Here is a 14,606-nt window from a genome sequence, read left to right as displayed (position 1 = left end):
ATAATCTGATGAAAATAAAAACATATTTAAAAATTAATATAAAAATTTAAAATTGGCAGGATCAAGACAAGTTATTTAAAGAAAGAAAGCTATAACTAAAATCCTAACATTCATGAGATAATTTGGGTAGAATCCAATATTCAATACTTATAGGGTATAAATCTAAGATTACCATGGGATGATGACCATCAGGAATGACACATCTTTGTTCAGATATATCAGAACTTTATAATGGTTTCTCAAGTCTTTTTATTTTAACTTTAGATTCCTCCCCTAGATTTCTCTTTGATTTAAAAGGAAATATTTTACAAATTTTGAATTTAAAATTTCAACTGCACAAACTATGGACCACGACAAACTGAAGTCAATGACTTACGTTTCACAACCAAAACAGTATCAGGAATGGCCAGAACGCTATCTTTGCTGTTAATAGCTTCACAACTCCATGCTCCTTGATCACTTTGTCTGGAATCTCGAATGGTAACAGTTCCTCGACCATTTTCACTAGTAACAGATACACGAGGTCCAGGTGGGATATTTCCCCAGTTCAAACGCCAGCTAATGATAGGTGTTGGGTTGCCAACTGCTGTACAAACAATGGTCACTGTTTCACCTTCTTCAACTGTTAAAGTTTCAGGTGGAGGTTGAGTTATGGTTGGGGAAGCTACAAGAAAGGAATTTCATCATCACATGAAAACTGGATAAATAATAGAATAATAACGAGTAAAATTATTCTGTTATTTACCACAGCCAATTTCGTCAGATTTGTCTTGACAGTCAAATTCTCCATCACATTGGAAGCTTTTAGGAATACACTGGTCTCCAGATAGACACCTATATTCATCATACCTACAAGGGGAGCCAGCAGGATTAGGACCTAAAACGAATGAAATTGAAAGATATTAACATATCTGCATCATTTAAATCTTAAATAATTCTGTTTTGTTCTTTAGAAAAGAAAAAAAAAAATCCGCAACAAATGGTAAAATAAATTAAACATTTCAAAATACTTAAGAGTTCATTCTCATACAAAAAATTGCTACTAAAAAAGAATCTTTAATAACAAAAGTTTTTTCTTGGTTTCTTCTGTACAGCTTAAAAGAAGATCAACAATGCTCCTACAAAAACATGAACTCAGCAAAGATTTGGACATTTAGATTTGCCCCACATATCTAGATATAAGATAGATATCTAGGATAGCTAAATATGAGTCCTATCTGTGATGAGTTGGTCAAATCTAAATAAGCTCAATGTATTCAGAGTAATGACTGAACAATATTGGGTAAATCAGACAATTATGTAGGCAAATCTAGTAGGTTATTTCTTCCAGTATCCTGAAAGAAATAGGTTTCTTAGGAACAAAATGCCAATCCTGGTTTTAAATTAGGTGATATTATTAAGATTTTAAAAATTTCATAACAATTAAGAGTACTGAAATTTGATTTAATGAAACGCTAGAAATGACCCATATAAGTTAGTTAGTTAAAAGCAATAAATTATAAGACAAATTTAATGAATTACTAAGACAGGTAAAGATTTCACTTACAAATTTTACAATATTGTGTATGAAATATCCTGTAGTATTAGAAACTGAATTCAAAATACAGAAAAATATTTTCAACACAAACCTTTAAACCTGAGGCTTTGTGTTTTATGGAAATATGTGTTTTATGCATTGATAATTTCACTTATCTTTAAACTTACCTACGGAATATGGCAATATTAGTCAGGAAAGGATCAAAATACTTAAATTTTTCGTTACATATACTTAAGAATACAAAATATGAATTTAAGTATTTATTACTTACTAGTCAATTTAATCAATTTGGGTTTGTTAAGCTTTTGAAAATTTAAACCTTTTAGAAAATAATGAAAAAAATCAATAGTTATTGCTTGGTTATAGAAATTTGTTAAATGCAAATTTCATTGTTTACACCTAAAAAGCTAGTGTGGTTTATGGAGAATAGCAGCTTATATAATTGGGTTTAAATCTTTTGTATTACAATCTTAGCAAATCATAATGGCAACCATTTTCCAGTTAGCATTACAAATAAAATAAGAAAAAACGTTAAACAATAAATATAGTTTTACAAAAATTTATTTTCTCTCAATGTACTTAAATCAAAAAATATAATCTTATTAAAAATATTAATACTGCAGCTACAAAATTTGCATTTATCTGAAATTCTCAAATACTAAACTTGCAGTGATCACTGCAAACAAAAAGTGAAATGAAAGAAATAAGACAATTTAATGAAGTAAAAATTTAGAGAAGTAATGAAATAACTTAAATGCATGCGTTGAATGAGACTATTGATACTCACTGCATGATTTTTCATCGCTATTATCTCCACAGTCATTATCACCATCACATCTCCAAACTTTCAATACACATTTCTTATTATCACATTGAAATTCATTAGGCTGACACTGATATTGATAATCTAAAAAAAACAACCAATTCATATTATAAATACAGCTACAGTACTAGTATGCATTAGAATTACAACCATATGGGAAGACAATTATCTGTATCACATTCAAAAAAATTTTCACAAAAATATAACTGAAAGTAAAGAGTTCTATGAATTGCACATGTAGAGAGAAGTTAATAGAAACTCTAAAGGAACACAAAACCCATAGAATAAAATGGAAAGCTATTTTTATAGTTATTAAACATTTAACACATTTTTGGAAAATTTCATTTACGATTTTACTGAAAAATAGCATTTTATCAAAAATCCATATTTTTTTATAATTATTTAGAATAATTTGACTAGATTGATAAATTTGTCAACCAGAATTCAAATATATTTGATAAAAGCATAACATAAAGCTCCAAAAAAAAATTAAGAGCTTGGTGAAAAATTTAAAATTATGTTACCAATGTTAAAATTATGTTAAATCTTGTGATAAAAAAGTTTAAAATCTAAAATATTTTAAAGAAATAAAATATTTTATAAGTTTATTTCAATATAAAAAATATTTCTAGAAGAACAAAATTTTTTAAAATATTTATCCTATATTTAAGAATACCTATGACATACTAAAAGGTTTAAAATTAAATCTGGAAATTATAGAGAAAACCTAAAATTGACTAACAGATTTGTAACATTTGTTTAAAAAATTAAATAATATTTTATAAACATATTTCTAGCTTTAGGAATTTCTATTATTTACCAAAGATTTTCAATTAATACTGGAGACTAGATAACCCAAAACACATTAATTATATTTGCTGAAGAAATAAATTGGTTATAATTGGTGAAACAAATTGAGAGGAAATAATCTGCAAAGCACTCTATAATACAGATTTAATAATGAAATAAACTTTATCATTATATATTATTTAGATTCAATAATTTCTCTATCTGTTATTTCTCCCTCTTTGTCTTAAAACTTACCACAATTAAGTTCATCAGATCGATCGGTGCAATCGAAATCTCCATCACATGCATAAGTCCAAGGAATGCAGTCACCATTTTGGCATGTAGCTTCAGACCGGGCACATGCTCCTGGTGGTCGAGTTGGACGAGATGTTGGAGGAACATCTGCAACAGTAATAGTAAGAGTTTAGTAAAAAATAAAGCAAAATTATTTTATAATATTATACAATATCCATACGAAAAACTAATTCATTTGTTGTTATCAGAAACAATACTTTTCCACCATCAGAAACAATTGAATCTACCAAATCAATGAATATTAAGGCAAAATGATAAAAATAACAATAGCTAAGATATCATATAGAACAATTTTAATTACTAAAAATTAAATAAAATACTTAACTAAGTTATATACAAAATGAAATAAAAAAATTCACAATAGATGATTTTCTTTTTTATAGTAAGAGTACGTTATTCCAATTCAAAGGGCAAAAATGTAACGCAATAAAAATTTAAAAATCCATTCATTCCAAAAATATATACTTCTTTACTAAGCTATCTTTAAAAGAAAATAGTTCCATAGGATAAGTTAATACTGGGCAGAGTCAACTCCTAACATTTCCTAAATACAGTTTTGTTACATTAGGTGGACTACATCTTCTATCAAGTCTCAAATGAATTTTCAGCTGTAAATCATTAATATTTTCTTCTTGTTGCTGATTTAAAACTTTTTTTCAGTCACAATCGTTACAGAATATTCTGCCGTCCTTTACAAAAACACATTTTAGATGGTCAAAAACAAAAGCTACACCAAAACAATAAAAAAAAAGTCAACTTGTTTCTTTGTATCAAGTCATGCCTAAGTTTCAGTCCCAGGATCTCATTTAAGGTGTTTCTATATAATTATATATAATAACGTTACTCATTATATTCTTAGTATAATTTTTTTATGAAACATTATAAATTATACTGAAATGGTTCAAATATTTCTAACTTAACAGTCCAAAAATAAAATAAAAACTATATAACTTTTCAGTAAAGTTAGCTCACATTTCCTTACCAACTATGCAAGTATACACTTATAATCTAGCCGTAGATAAGTGTGGTGACTTTTTACTATTAAGGAGATCTGGTTAACCTAAAGGTGGTAAAAATTTAACACTAACAATGACAAACATCCTAACTATCTGACTATTCCGTTATAGCCCATTTTATTTGAAAAAAGGCTTTTAGAGTTCAGCTCAATAAAATAATTTTTAAAAAAAATGAATCACTCACCAAATTATGACAATTTTTAATTTTTATAACTTAAGACTTAGATTTTAATTTTTATAACTTAAGACTTAGATTTTAATTTTTATAACTTAGACAAAAACCAAATGCAGATTAAAATAGAGTTTTACAAATATTTGTTCAATCTGGGAAATTGAAATTTAACTAACAAATTATAATTTTTTATAATATTTAACTTTCGTTATTAACTGTGCAACTTAAATGTTTTATTTTAAATGTGTTTATTTCCTTAAAGTAGTTCGTATTCAACCATACATCCATTGAAATTTGATATTATTGTACGTAACAGTTTAAACTTAATTTGTACAACAAAAATTTTACGGACTTAGTCTCTTAATTTAGTCTCATGCTCGCTTGATCTCCTTCAGTCAAATATTCTCCTAACGTATTTTAAGTTTTTGTTGGATAATGCAAGTAACTACGATGAAATGAAATACAAAGAAAAAGCAAGCTAAATTCTGAAAACAAGGCTTCAGGTGGGGCTTACCTGAAAATTTCCTTTTATTTACCTAGTATAGTTGACTTTAAAATTTCCCCCCAAAATTCTTAAAATGTTAGACTCGAAAAAAAGTGGAAAAGTTTGCATTAATTTAATTTGTTACACAAAAAATGTGTTTTTTGAAAATGTAACAAAAAGGCAAAAAACATTTCACTGTGGGCAAAAAATAATACATTCAACTATTTTAAGTTGCACACTACACTTGTCTGATTCAATGCATTGTTTTCACGTTCAGTAAAAGTCATAGTTAATTTTTTTTGCTTAATGTTAAAATTTAAAAATCACTAGAGGCTAAGAAAGGTTTGTTTATTAAAATTTTTTAAACAATTAACAATATAACAGATGAAAAATATCTGAGAGGGAAAAGAATATACTTAAAATCCTTTTATAAAGTGTTTGTATAATTTCTATAATTTTAAAAGAAAGTATTCATTGAATACATAACTATTTGTACATTATTTAAAATTAAACTATAGTTAAATTTTAAAAAGAATTGGAAAAAATGCAGAGCAGTTTTGTTTAAATATATATATAGTTCGTCCGCTCAATAAAATCTGCTCTAGTAACACTCTATAAAATATACAAAGCCTAAAAACTAAATTTATAAACGGTGCTTATTTTTAAAACAATATGGGCTACAAAAATTTTAATGAAGCATGATTTAGAATGACTACTCTATTTCTGTCAGTTACTGTACAACATTATTAACATCAATAAAATTTTATTTATTAATATAAAATCCAATTCTTGCTATTTAAATTTTAAAAGTTATGAAGATCATATAACAAGTGCTTGCCTAAACAGATTTAAATTAAACTGCTTGCTTGATAAATTCATATATATGAAAGTAATTTGCAATACTTTAACCTAACAGTAGCACACAAGAAATTTTAATTATGAGCATTTGCTATGATTTTTATACACATACTAAACATACAGAGATACCAAACGCTCCGGATGCGCCATATAAATTTTAAAAATGGTAAACAACTACAAGCTAAAATTTGTAAATATTTGACTAATTTTGCATAATTCTTAAACAGTGTAGCATGACTTAACAGAAAAAAAGTGGCGAATCATATAACCCTTCGAATTATTTAGAATTAAATAGTGGTAGATAAAAACCTGATAAATTAAATTTTTTTAACCAAGAATCACACATTAATAAACTACCATTCAAAAAATTTTATTTACTGTCCGGAGCAAGTTGACATCTCTGAACATATATTGGTTTACAATTTTATTCTTTCAAATAAAAAGGGGGAACCTAATGAAAATCTGGTTAGATATATTTGTCATATCAAATGAATAAAAATAATCCTGCACCATCATTTTGAATAGATTATTTCATAATGATTTTAATGAAGAGTACATTAAATGTAAATATATTATACCAAAGAACAATTGAGTTTAATTCTATGAAGATTATAAATGAAAGATTTTTATATAACTCATTGGTATAACTTAGAAAATAAACTATCATGTTTTAATGTATTAGGTCACTTGGAATATTAGTGGGGGGATAATAAATACCTACATAACAACCTTTAAAATGTTGCTTTAAATGGGAGGGGATTATAATTTTCATTCGATAGCATGCATTTTAAATCACATAGGTTATCTATTGCAACATCGAATTATAGGTTTTCTATTACAAATTTCTCATAAATTTTGAAGGAATCAGAGCTTACCAATTATCCAGACAGGAGGATAGCAGTAAGAAGAGAAAAGTAAATTTAGAAAGTCATTATTTCATTCCAGATTTAATAAAATGTAATAGATAGGATATAATAAAGATAAGTAAGGATGACAAATTTAAAAAAAAATTCTTGAAAATAACTAATTTTGTGTTGAATAAAAGAAAAAGAATTATTTATGTATGGAAAGCAAAGAAAGAGTAATTATTTATATCCTTATTAAATACACAGAAATTTAAGCCTTCAGATACTTGAATTTTTTTATTTCAGCATTGAATCATAACCAACCAATCTCTTCATATTATTCTATAAGGCAATAATGCCAGAAATTTTTTATTAACTTGGTTAGTTACATGATGCTTAGATAGTTACACATTTTGCACTTTTTTAATAAGTAAACAATTTCTTTTGAAGTTTTTTGATATTTCGCTAAAAAAAGCTAATAAGTAATTTTTTTATATTATGCTAAACAAAAGAATAATAAAGCTATTTTATCTTCTCCTATTTGAATTAAAAGAAAACACTGACAATAAGAACAAGACTGCTAAATAAGGTTAAATAAATAAAAACTGACAACGAGTATTCTTACATAAACTCTTTTTATTAAACTCTGAGCTTTTTAAATTAATCCTGGCTATTGACTATAAACTGCTACATATTATTCAATGTGCATAGAACGGAAATTTTTAGATTAATTTATAACTCTCACAAAAAATTCTGAAGTTCAATAAAAAATATAACAAGGGATAGTCTTTAATTGACATTTACAACTTGATTCAATATGCAAAACAAACTAAGGATTTTATTGAATAATTCATGATACTTTTAAGATGCTGCTTGGACGGAAGGTGAAAATTATACTTAGTCGAGAACTGTAAAGCGAATGCATATTTCAAAATTTGTAATTCATGAATAGTCGAAATCTTAAATGTTTATTCTTATATATCCATAAAACTGATATACAAAAATTATGAAGTAATATGTGCACTTTGTTTAACTGTTTTTTTTAAGCTTAAAACAACTATTTAACATAATCTACTTCATAAATTGGTACTTTTATGTTACTGGTTAAAATATGGCTTTGAACCTATTCACTTAAAGTTTTATTTTAACAATTAAACCCTTATAAATTGTATGTATTCATTTACAAAGCTAATATGGATAACATGTACGACCTAAGGTATTACTTTTCAAGACACTCTTAAATATTGTGTAGCATATTTCTTAAAAAGGTTATATATATATATTATATATATATATATATATATATATATATATATATATATATATATATATATATATATATATATATATATATATATATTAGCAGAAATGTTTTAGACAATTTTGATTAAAATTTATTAAAAAAAATTAAAAGAATAATAAAAAAAATTTCATTAAAAATTGTGGAAATGTCATCTGGAAATTAATTCATATCACTATAAAATGACATGCCAGATATTTCACAGATTGAGTTTACTGGTATTTCAGCAACATGCAAACATTACAAGAACTATTAACTACAGGATGTCATGCTTTTTATCTAAATTTTATTGGTCTAATTACAAAGACTCAAAAATGCAACCATATCCAATTAGTCCAAGACCCGACATGCAGAGAAAAAATAGATAGTCAGTTTTATGTACAGAAGTCAAATCAATGACAAAGAAACTAAAGTATAAAAAAATACTTTATTTGGCACTAATGTAAAGCAATTATTACAACTGAGGACATCGATGTCATGCAAAAATACAAAATGCTTTATAAAGCATGCTTACAAACAAGCTTACTTTTAAAAGTAAGGTTTTACCTCCGACATTGCTGGATTCTACATGTGGAAAAGACGTTCCATAGAAAGGAACAGCTACAGAGCAAGTTTCAGTTGTTAATACATGGACACCAGCAAAGCTGAATAATCATTCAGTAAAAAAACATTTGTCAAGCTATCAATTTGGTAGCAACTTTAACTAATTGATTATAAACACACCACCACGATATTAGTAAAGTAATGGAAAAATATGTATATTAGTATTAAAATCTGTTAATTCTTGCTTTTCTACGTTTTCATAAAGAAGTTAGTTAGATACTTTTAGTAGCACATACCAGGAAACATTCATTATAACAAAACAGTCAATTTTATTGACCAGTGCATTTATTGCTTTAATAAGTCATTAAAATACTATTACATTCTCAAAGAGCATGAAATATTTCATGTAAATTAACGGTCACAATAAAAAAAACGTCACTAAGTTTTTTAAAATTAGAGTTTTTGGCTACATTCAAGTATTGCAATTTTTAAAAGGAAATCGGGTGGAATAAAATTTAAAATTTTTTAAATGCTCAAAGGTTTGTTAACCAGTAAAAAATATTAAATGCAAGCTACATTCCTGACATACAACTTTACAAATATAATCTAAATTAATTTTTAAGTAAATAAAAAAACATTCATATTTAATATGTATATTAACAAATTTCTAATATTTTTTCTAAAAATTTGAGCTTAAGGAAGCAAATATGGGCTTATAGAAGCACTAAGTCATTAAAAATATACTCTTATAAAAATATTTTTTAAATGACAAAATATCACAGATAGTTTAGTTATAAAGGCATTTTTAGATGAAGAAATATAGTTAATAACTAACCAAACAAACAGAATACATGATGGTAATAAAATTGCAGCATTAATATGTGCAGTAAATCAGAGAAAATTGGACATAAACTGGGAAAAAATATCCAGTACAAAGTAAATGGCATATTAATTCAATAAATATTTATCTCACAACCAGGAGAAAATACTGTAAGCCTAAATTCAATGCAAATAAATCCTCAGGAATTATTAGAGTAACCTCAATTAGGAACACAAAAGCAGTTAAAAATATAAGCTCAATTACAGATAATACTGTAAATATAAAGCATACTCGTCATCGCATTGAGACAAAAAAAAAATTAGACTTAGTAAAAAGCTCAAAAATTCAAAATATATTAGGAAATATCTAAATCATAAAATAAAATATGCAGCTTTCATAAATGATAATAAGTTAGCATAAATCAAGTCTACGCAGTTATATATAAGCAATTGCAATTTATGTGAAACGTATATGATGAAATAAAACAAATTCTTCCGATTAGAAAAAATAATCCCCAGAGCCTTATCTAATTCTGCGACGAATACCCCAAATTCTGGCAAGGTCACAATAATCAGCATATTTACATGGTTGTACTGTAAGGAAGGCTGCTTTCTGTGAACTAGATGAGCTTCCAGTGGTACTAGCAGAAGTACAAATATAAACACCACTATGTTCAGGCTGAATGTTTGGCATTGTAAGTCGACCTCCTCTATCAGAACTGCCTTCGGGCATCGCTCGGTTATCAGCACGTATCCATTTGACAGGGGACCGGCGAGTTCCTTCATCACGACAACGGAATACTACCTCTCTCCCTAGAAAATTAAGAAATTAATAAATATCAAGTTTCAACATGAACTTATATAATCTTGGCATCTTGCCCAAACCACAACTCTGCCAAAAGACAAAGTGGCCAAAGACATATCAGTAGTTTTGGCACAATACCAATGATATGTCTTTGTTCATATATATTAAATCTGAAAAGTCACAAAAAGATTTACCTTGTCTAATACTTTGCCTTTCGGGGTAAACTTTAATATTGACACCACCTTCTGGGGCTGAAATAAGAAACAAAAATTTAATGAATTTAAAGCTAGATAAAAATTAAGTTTATTTTTTGAACAAAAAATACGATTTGTTTAATTTAAATTAATAAATCATCATTCTTCTTTTTGATTACCATATGAGCAGAATTACAGTGTTATAATTATAATCACCTTTTTTTCACACATATATATATATATATATATATATATATATATATATATATATATATATATATATATTAGAATGTATATCATGTATAAAAAATTTATATTAGAATTTTACTTTATTATTTTATAATAACTGCTTATTTACTTCTAAACAATAAGCAAAGTAAAAAAAATCATAAATTAATGTGATATACTTAGGAACTTTTAAAGATTTTAGGGAATTTTCTTTACTATATTAAACTAAGAAAATTCTTTTCAGGATCAGGAAAATGGAAAAAGCTGCCAAAGTCTAGTATTTAAATTCAGGAGAGATCTCATACACCAATAAATGCAAAAATCAAACTGACTTAATAGTTGACCTCATTGATAAAATGCTTCGAGGCAAGTTTAATTAAGATATTGATGTTTTAGATTAAAACACTACTGCTTGTTTAACTAAGATACTTTTATAAGTAGTGCTAAAATTAGTAAAAACTTTCACCATATCCTAACATACTAAGTTCAAAAGATAGTAGCAGAACTTAAAAGGAAAATCATAGAATCAGAAAATGAAAAACCAACCACAATCAGATTCATCAGAATAATCACTGCAATCGAATGTTCCATCACATCTTTGTGTTCGCTCAATACATTGGCCATTCGCACATACATATTGGCCAGGCTGACAGGCCCCTGCAATGAGGAAGAAAAGAATCAATGTTTAAAGAATTAAGGATGTTAATAACACATTATTACCAAACAAAGATTAAGCTTTGAAAAAATATGATTTGATTTATGAAAACCACTACATACAGCAGTCCAATTCATCAGATCTGTCAGGACAGTCAGGAAGACCATCACAATATTTAGCCCTGTCAATGCATAAACCAGTAACACAACGAAATTGAGAAGGACGGCATAGCCGAGTTTCTAAAGGTTATGAAAGAAAAAGAGATGTTTGTGGAAAATGGTTAGTTACAAGAAAAGATTGTACAGCAGAGTAATTAAGAAACTAGTTAGTAAAGATAGAAATATTCATGCTCTTATTATTAGCAACATTTAAGCAGTTTTAAAGAAATGCTTCATCAGACTTGCATACATTTTACAAGAGTTTTTCAATATGTGAGTTAAGAGTAAGTAACAGATAAATGTAAGGTAAAGCAGGAACTATATTATGTTGTTAGCTAAAATTTAGCTTGTTTGATGATTTTAACACAAGATACTTATTTAATAGTCACTATTAAAATATTTGCTATGTGGTACAGGATCTCATGAATTTAGGTAGTATTCCAATTTAAGTTTAAAAAGTAAAATTTCATTATTAGTTTAAAAATATTTATGATTTTAAAAAAGTTAGTTTTTGTTTTATTTTACAAAAAATAATCAATCTCTACTAATCATTTAAACAAAGCTTGATTTTTCAAAATATTTTCCATACATAATTTAAAGGCTAAATACAAGGTTATTCATAATTCTCTTCTGGGCTTAAGAATGTTATAGAAAAACTAAGGTTGATACAGCAAAAACAAGCATTGCGCTAAATAAAGAAATATTTTAAGTTTTATTTACATCACTTAAAAGGTGTTCTATGAGTGAAATTTAATTGAAAATTTGTGTTCAGCACCAGTAAAAATTTTTATGAAATGCATTTGCATAACATAATATCATTTACTTTTAATTAACATAACATAATTTAGTTTTTAAAGTTGTTTGTTTGCCATCCATCATATCATACCTAAGAACCCCACTAAAACTATATTATGCTAAATCAACAAGCTATGGCGATGCATTAAATTGGAAATAATATTTTATAAATTGTGTTTAAACACAATTTGACATTAAGAATGGATAAAAATTATTCCTCTTACAGAAACTCTCATATTATGTTGTATATATTACAACAACCAATTCAATGAAAATCAATACCAATATATAAATTTGATATGACCTTGAAGCTTTTTAACTTATTTCAAATTAAGACATATCACAAATCTAAAATTTTATATATAGAAGTTAAATAAAATTTACCACAATCTTGCTCATCTGAGTAATCGGCACAATCATATAAACCATCACAACGGAAAGTGTCATCAATGCACTTTCCATCCCCACACCTGAACTCATCTGCATCACAATCTTCTGCTCAAATGTTAGCAAGTGTAGAAAAAGTTAGAGAGGAAAATAAGAATGCATATAAATCAAGTTAGTAGATAGGATAAGAAATGTTAAATTTTTAGTAATAAGCCATGCAATATTAAAGTATGTAAGTCATGCAATGCACAGCTTCTTTAAGCAATGAAAAATATCTTTCAATCCCACCTCATCGTTACATATTTTAAACAAACCAATAAAATTTAAATAAATCACTTTTTAAATAAAGAGTCATCAAAGTTGATCATAATTTTAAATTATATAGATTAAAAACATTTTTAGTAAAAAAAAAAAGAAAAAATATCTAGTTGCAGAATGCTTTTTTAGATGACTTTAAATAAGATACTAAGCTTCAGAAGAAAAAAAATTCCGATTTAGGCTACTTTACTTTCTATTATTTGTGTTCATAAAAGCTTGAAGTAATATCATTCAACTAAACCCTAATATCATTGTTTAAAAAACTGTAATAGTCGATTATTAAATAGTCAAAAGAAAAATGGTAAACTCTTTTTTTAAAACACTTGCAAATTAAAAATATAGAAAATTAAAATGTGTAATTTACTTTAAATTATCGAAACGTGGTTTCATTATTTTATGCATATTGAAAGAACATCAATTAAAGCTTTAAAATATTTTTTTCTCCAACTTTGTAGTTCTTTAAAATTGATACTTTCAGAACTAAAAAGATTTTGAAAAAAGAAGATTTGTTTTCAGGTTATCTCATATTTTCCCCCATACGTAAAATTTATATAGGTTTTAAAGGAAACTCATTATCTTTGCAATTATTAGTCCTGATTTGACTTCAGGCTTTTTAAACAATATTGCATTTCCAGTAAATCTGTAAGAAGTACAAAGTTTTCTGAATACAATAACACCAACGATAAATATTTATTGCTTACGACAGTCTCTTTCATCTGAACCATCATCACAATCTGGTATACCATCACAACGAGATCTGCTATCCAGACATTCGCCATTATTACATTGAAACTGAGTAGGTGTGCATCCTATTGAAAATAATTGATGAAATGAAAATGCGATTTTGAAATATCTATTATCTAAGAAACTTACTCAACTCTTTAAGTATGTTCTTAAAAAGACATCAAGAGTTTTAAAGATACATAAAGTAATATAGTAAATTTTCACAGTAATACTTTATATAATATAATTAAATGATATGATATAAACTCGAAAATTAAAGTATAAAAATTCCTACCTAAAAACTTTTTTTTTAAATCTTCCATTTGAAAAATAAAAAAATTTTAACAAAATCTAAAATTAAATAAAGTTTAAATTAAAAGTATTTAAATTATAACTATTTTAATTAAAAGATCTTCTAAATACGAAAACAGTAGCAACACTTCTTGTAGAGTCCATTTCACTATTGTAGAGTAAAAAATGTTCGTAATCAGACTATGCATATAGAGCTCCATAAAAAAATAATATAAAAAAAAAGACTTCATAAAAATATTAAAAATAAACGTATACCACAATCTTTTTCATCTGAACGGTCCGGACAGTCATTTCGACCATCACAACGAACTTGGGAGTCTACACAAGAGCCATCACCACACTGGAAGTCTGAGGGTTGACAGCGAGCTAGAGAAAAAATAAGAAAAGTTAAAGAAATGTCTTTTATCAGGGTATATTACACATATTTCTCATCCAGCTTTAGTTGAATACAATTTAGATTATTATAAATTTAATTCCTTTCTCAATGTTACCAGGTCAGGTTGGTAAAAATACAATTACAATTAAAATAA

General features: G+C 26.5%; 1 protein-coding gene across 24 annotated transcripts in view; it reads right to left on the bottom strand.

Annotated features, from left to right (window-relative positions):
* trol (terribly reduced optic lobes) overlaps positions 1-14,606 on the bottom strand; it is a 287,076-nt gene that overhangs the window by 69,999 nt on the left and 202,471 nt on the right. For 13 of the 24 annotated variants that reach the window (XM_087151610.1, XM_087151613.1, XM_087151615.1 and 10 more), the window contains 9 exons: positions 14,332-14,442; positions 13,743-13,850; positions 11,275-11,385; positions 10,501-10,557; positions 10,087-10,314; positions 3,405-3,551; positions 2,325-2,444; positions 746-877; positions 377-664 (listed from right to left, as the gene is read on the bottom strand). In XM_087151610.1, the coding sequence (XP_087007736.1) occupies positions 377-664; positions 746-877; positions 2,325-2,444; positions 3,405-3,551; positions 10,087-10,314; positions 10,501-10,557; positions 11,275-11,385; positions 13,743-13,850; positions 14,332-14,442 (1,302 nt within the window). Of the gene's footprint in view, positions 1-376; positions 665-745; positions 878-2,324; positions 2,445-3,404; positions 3,552-10,086; positions 10,315-10,500; positions 10,558-11,274; positions 11,386-11,505; positions 11,623-12,720; positions 12,832-13,742; positions 13,851-14,331; positions 14,443-14,606 lie in introns of all 24 variants that reach the window. The other 11 variants (XM_087151601.1, XM_087151604.1, XM_087151594.1 and 8 more) reach the window with 1 other exon arrangement.

Source organism: Parasteatoda tepidariorum, chromosome 9, assembly GCF_982258835.1.
Source record: "Parasteatoda tepidariorum strain Cologne lab strain chromosome 9, Ptep-v5.0, whole genome shotgun sequence".
NCBI classification, from domain to species: Eukaryota; Metazoa; Arthropoda; class Arachnida; order Araneae; family Theridiidae; genus Parasteatoda; species Parasteatoda tepidariorum.
This window is presented reverse-complemented; position numbering and strand designations above follow the sequence as displayed.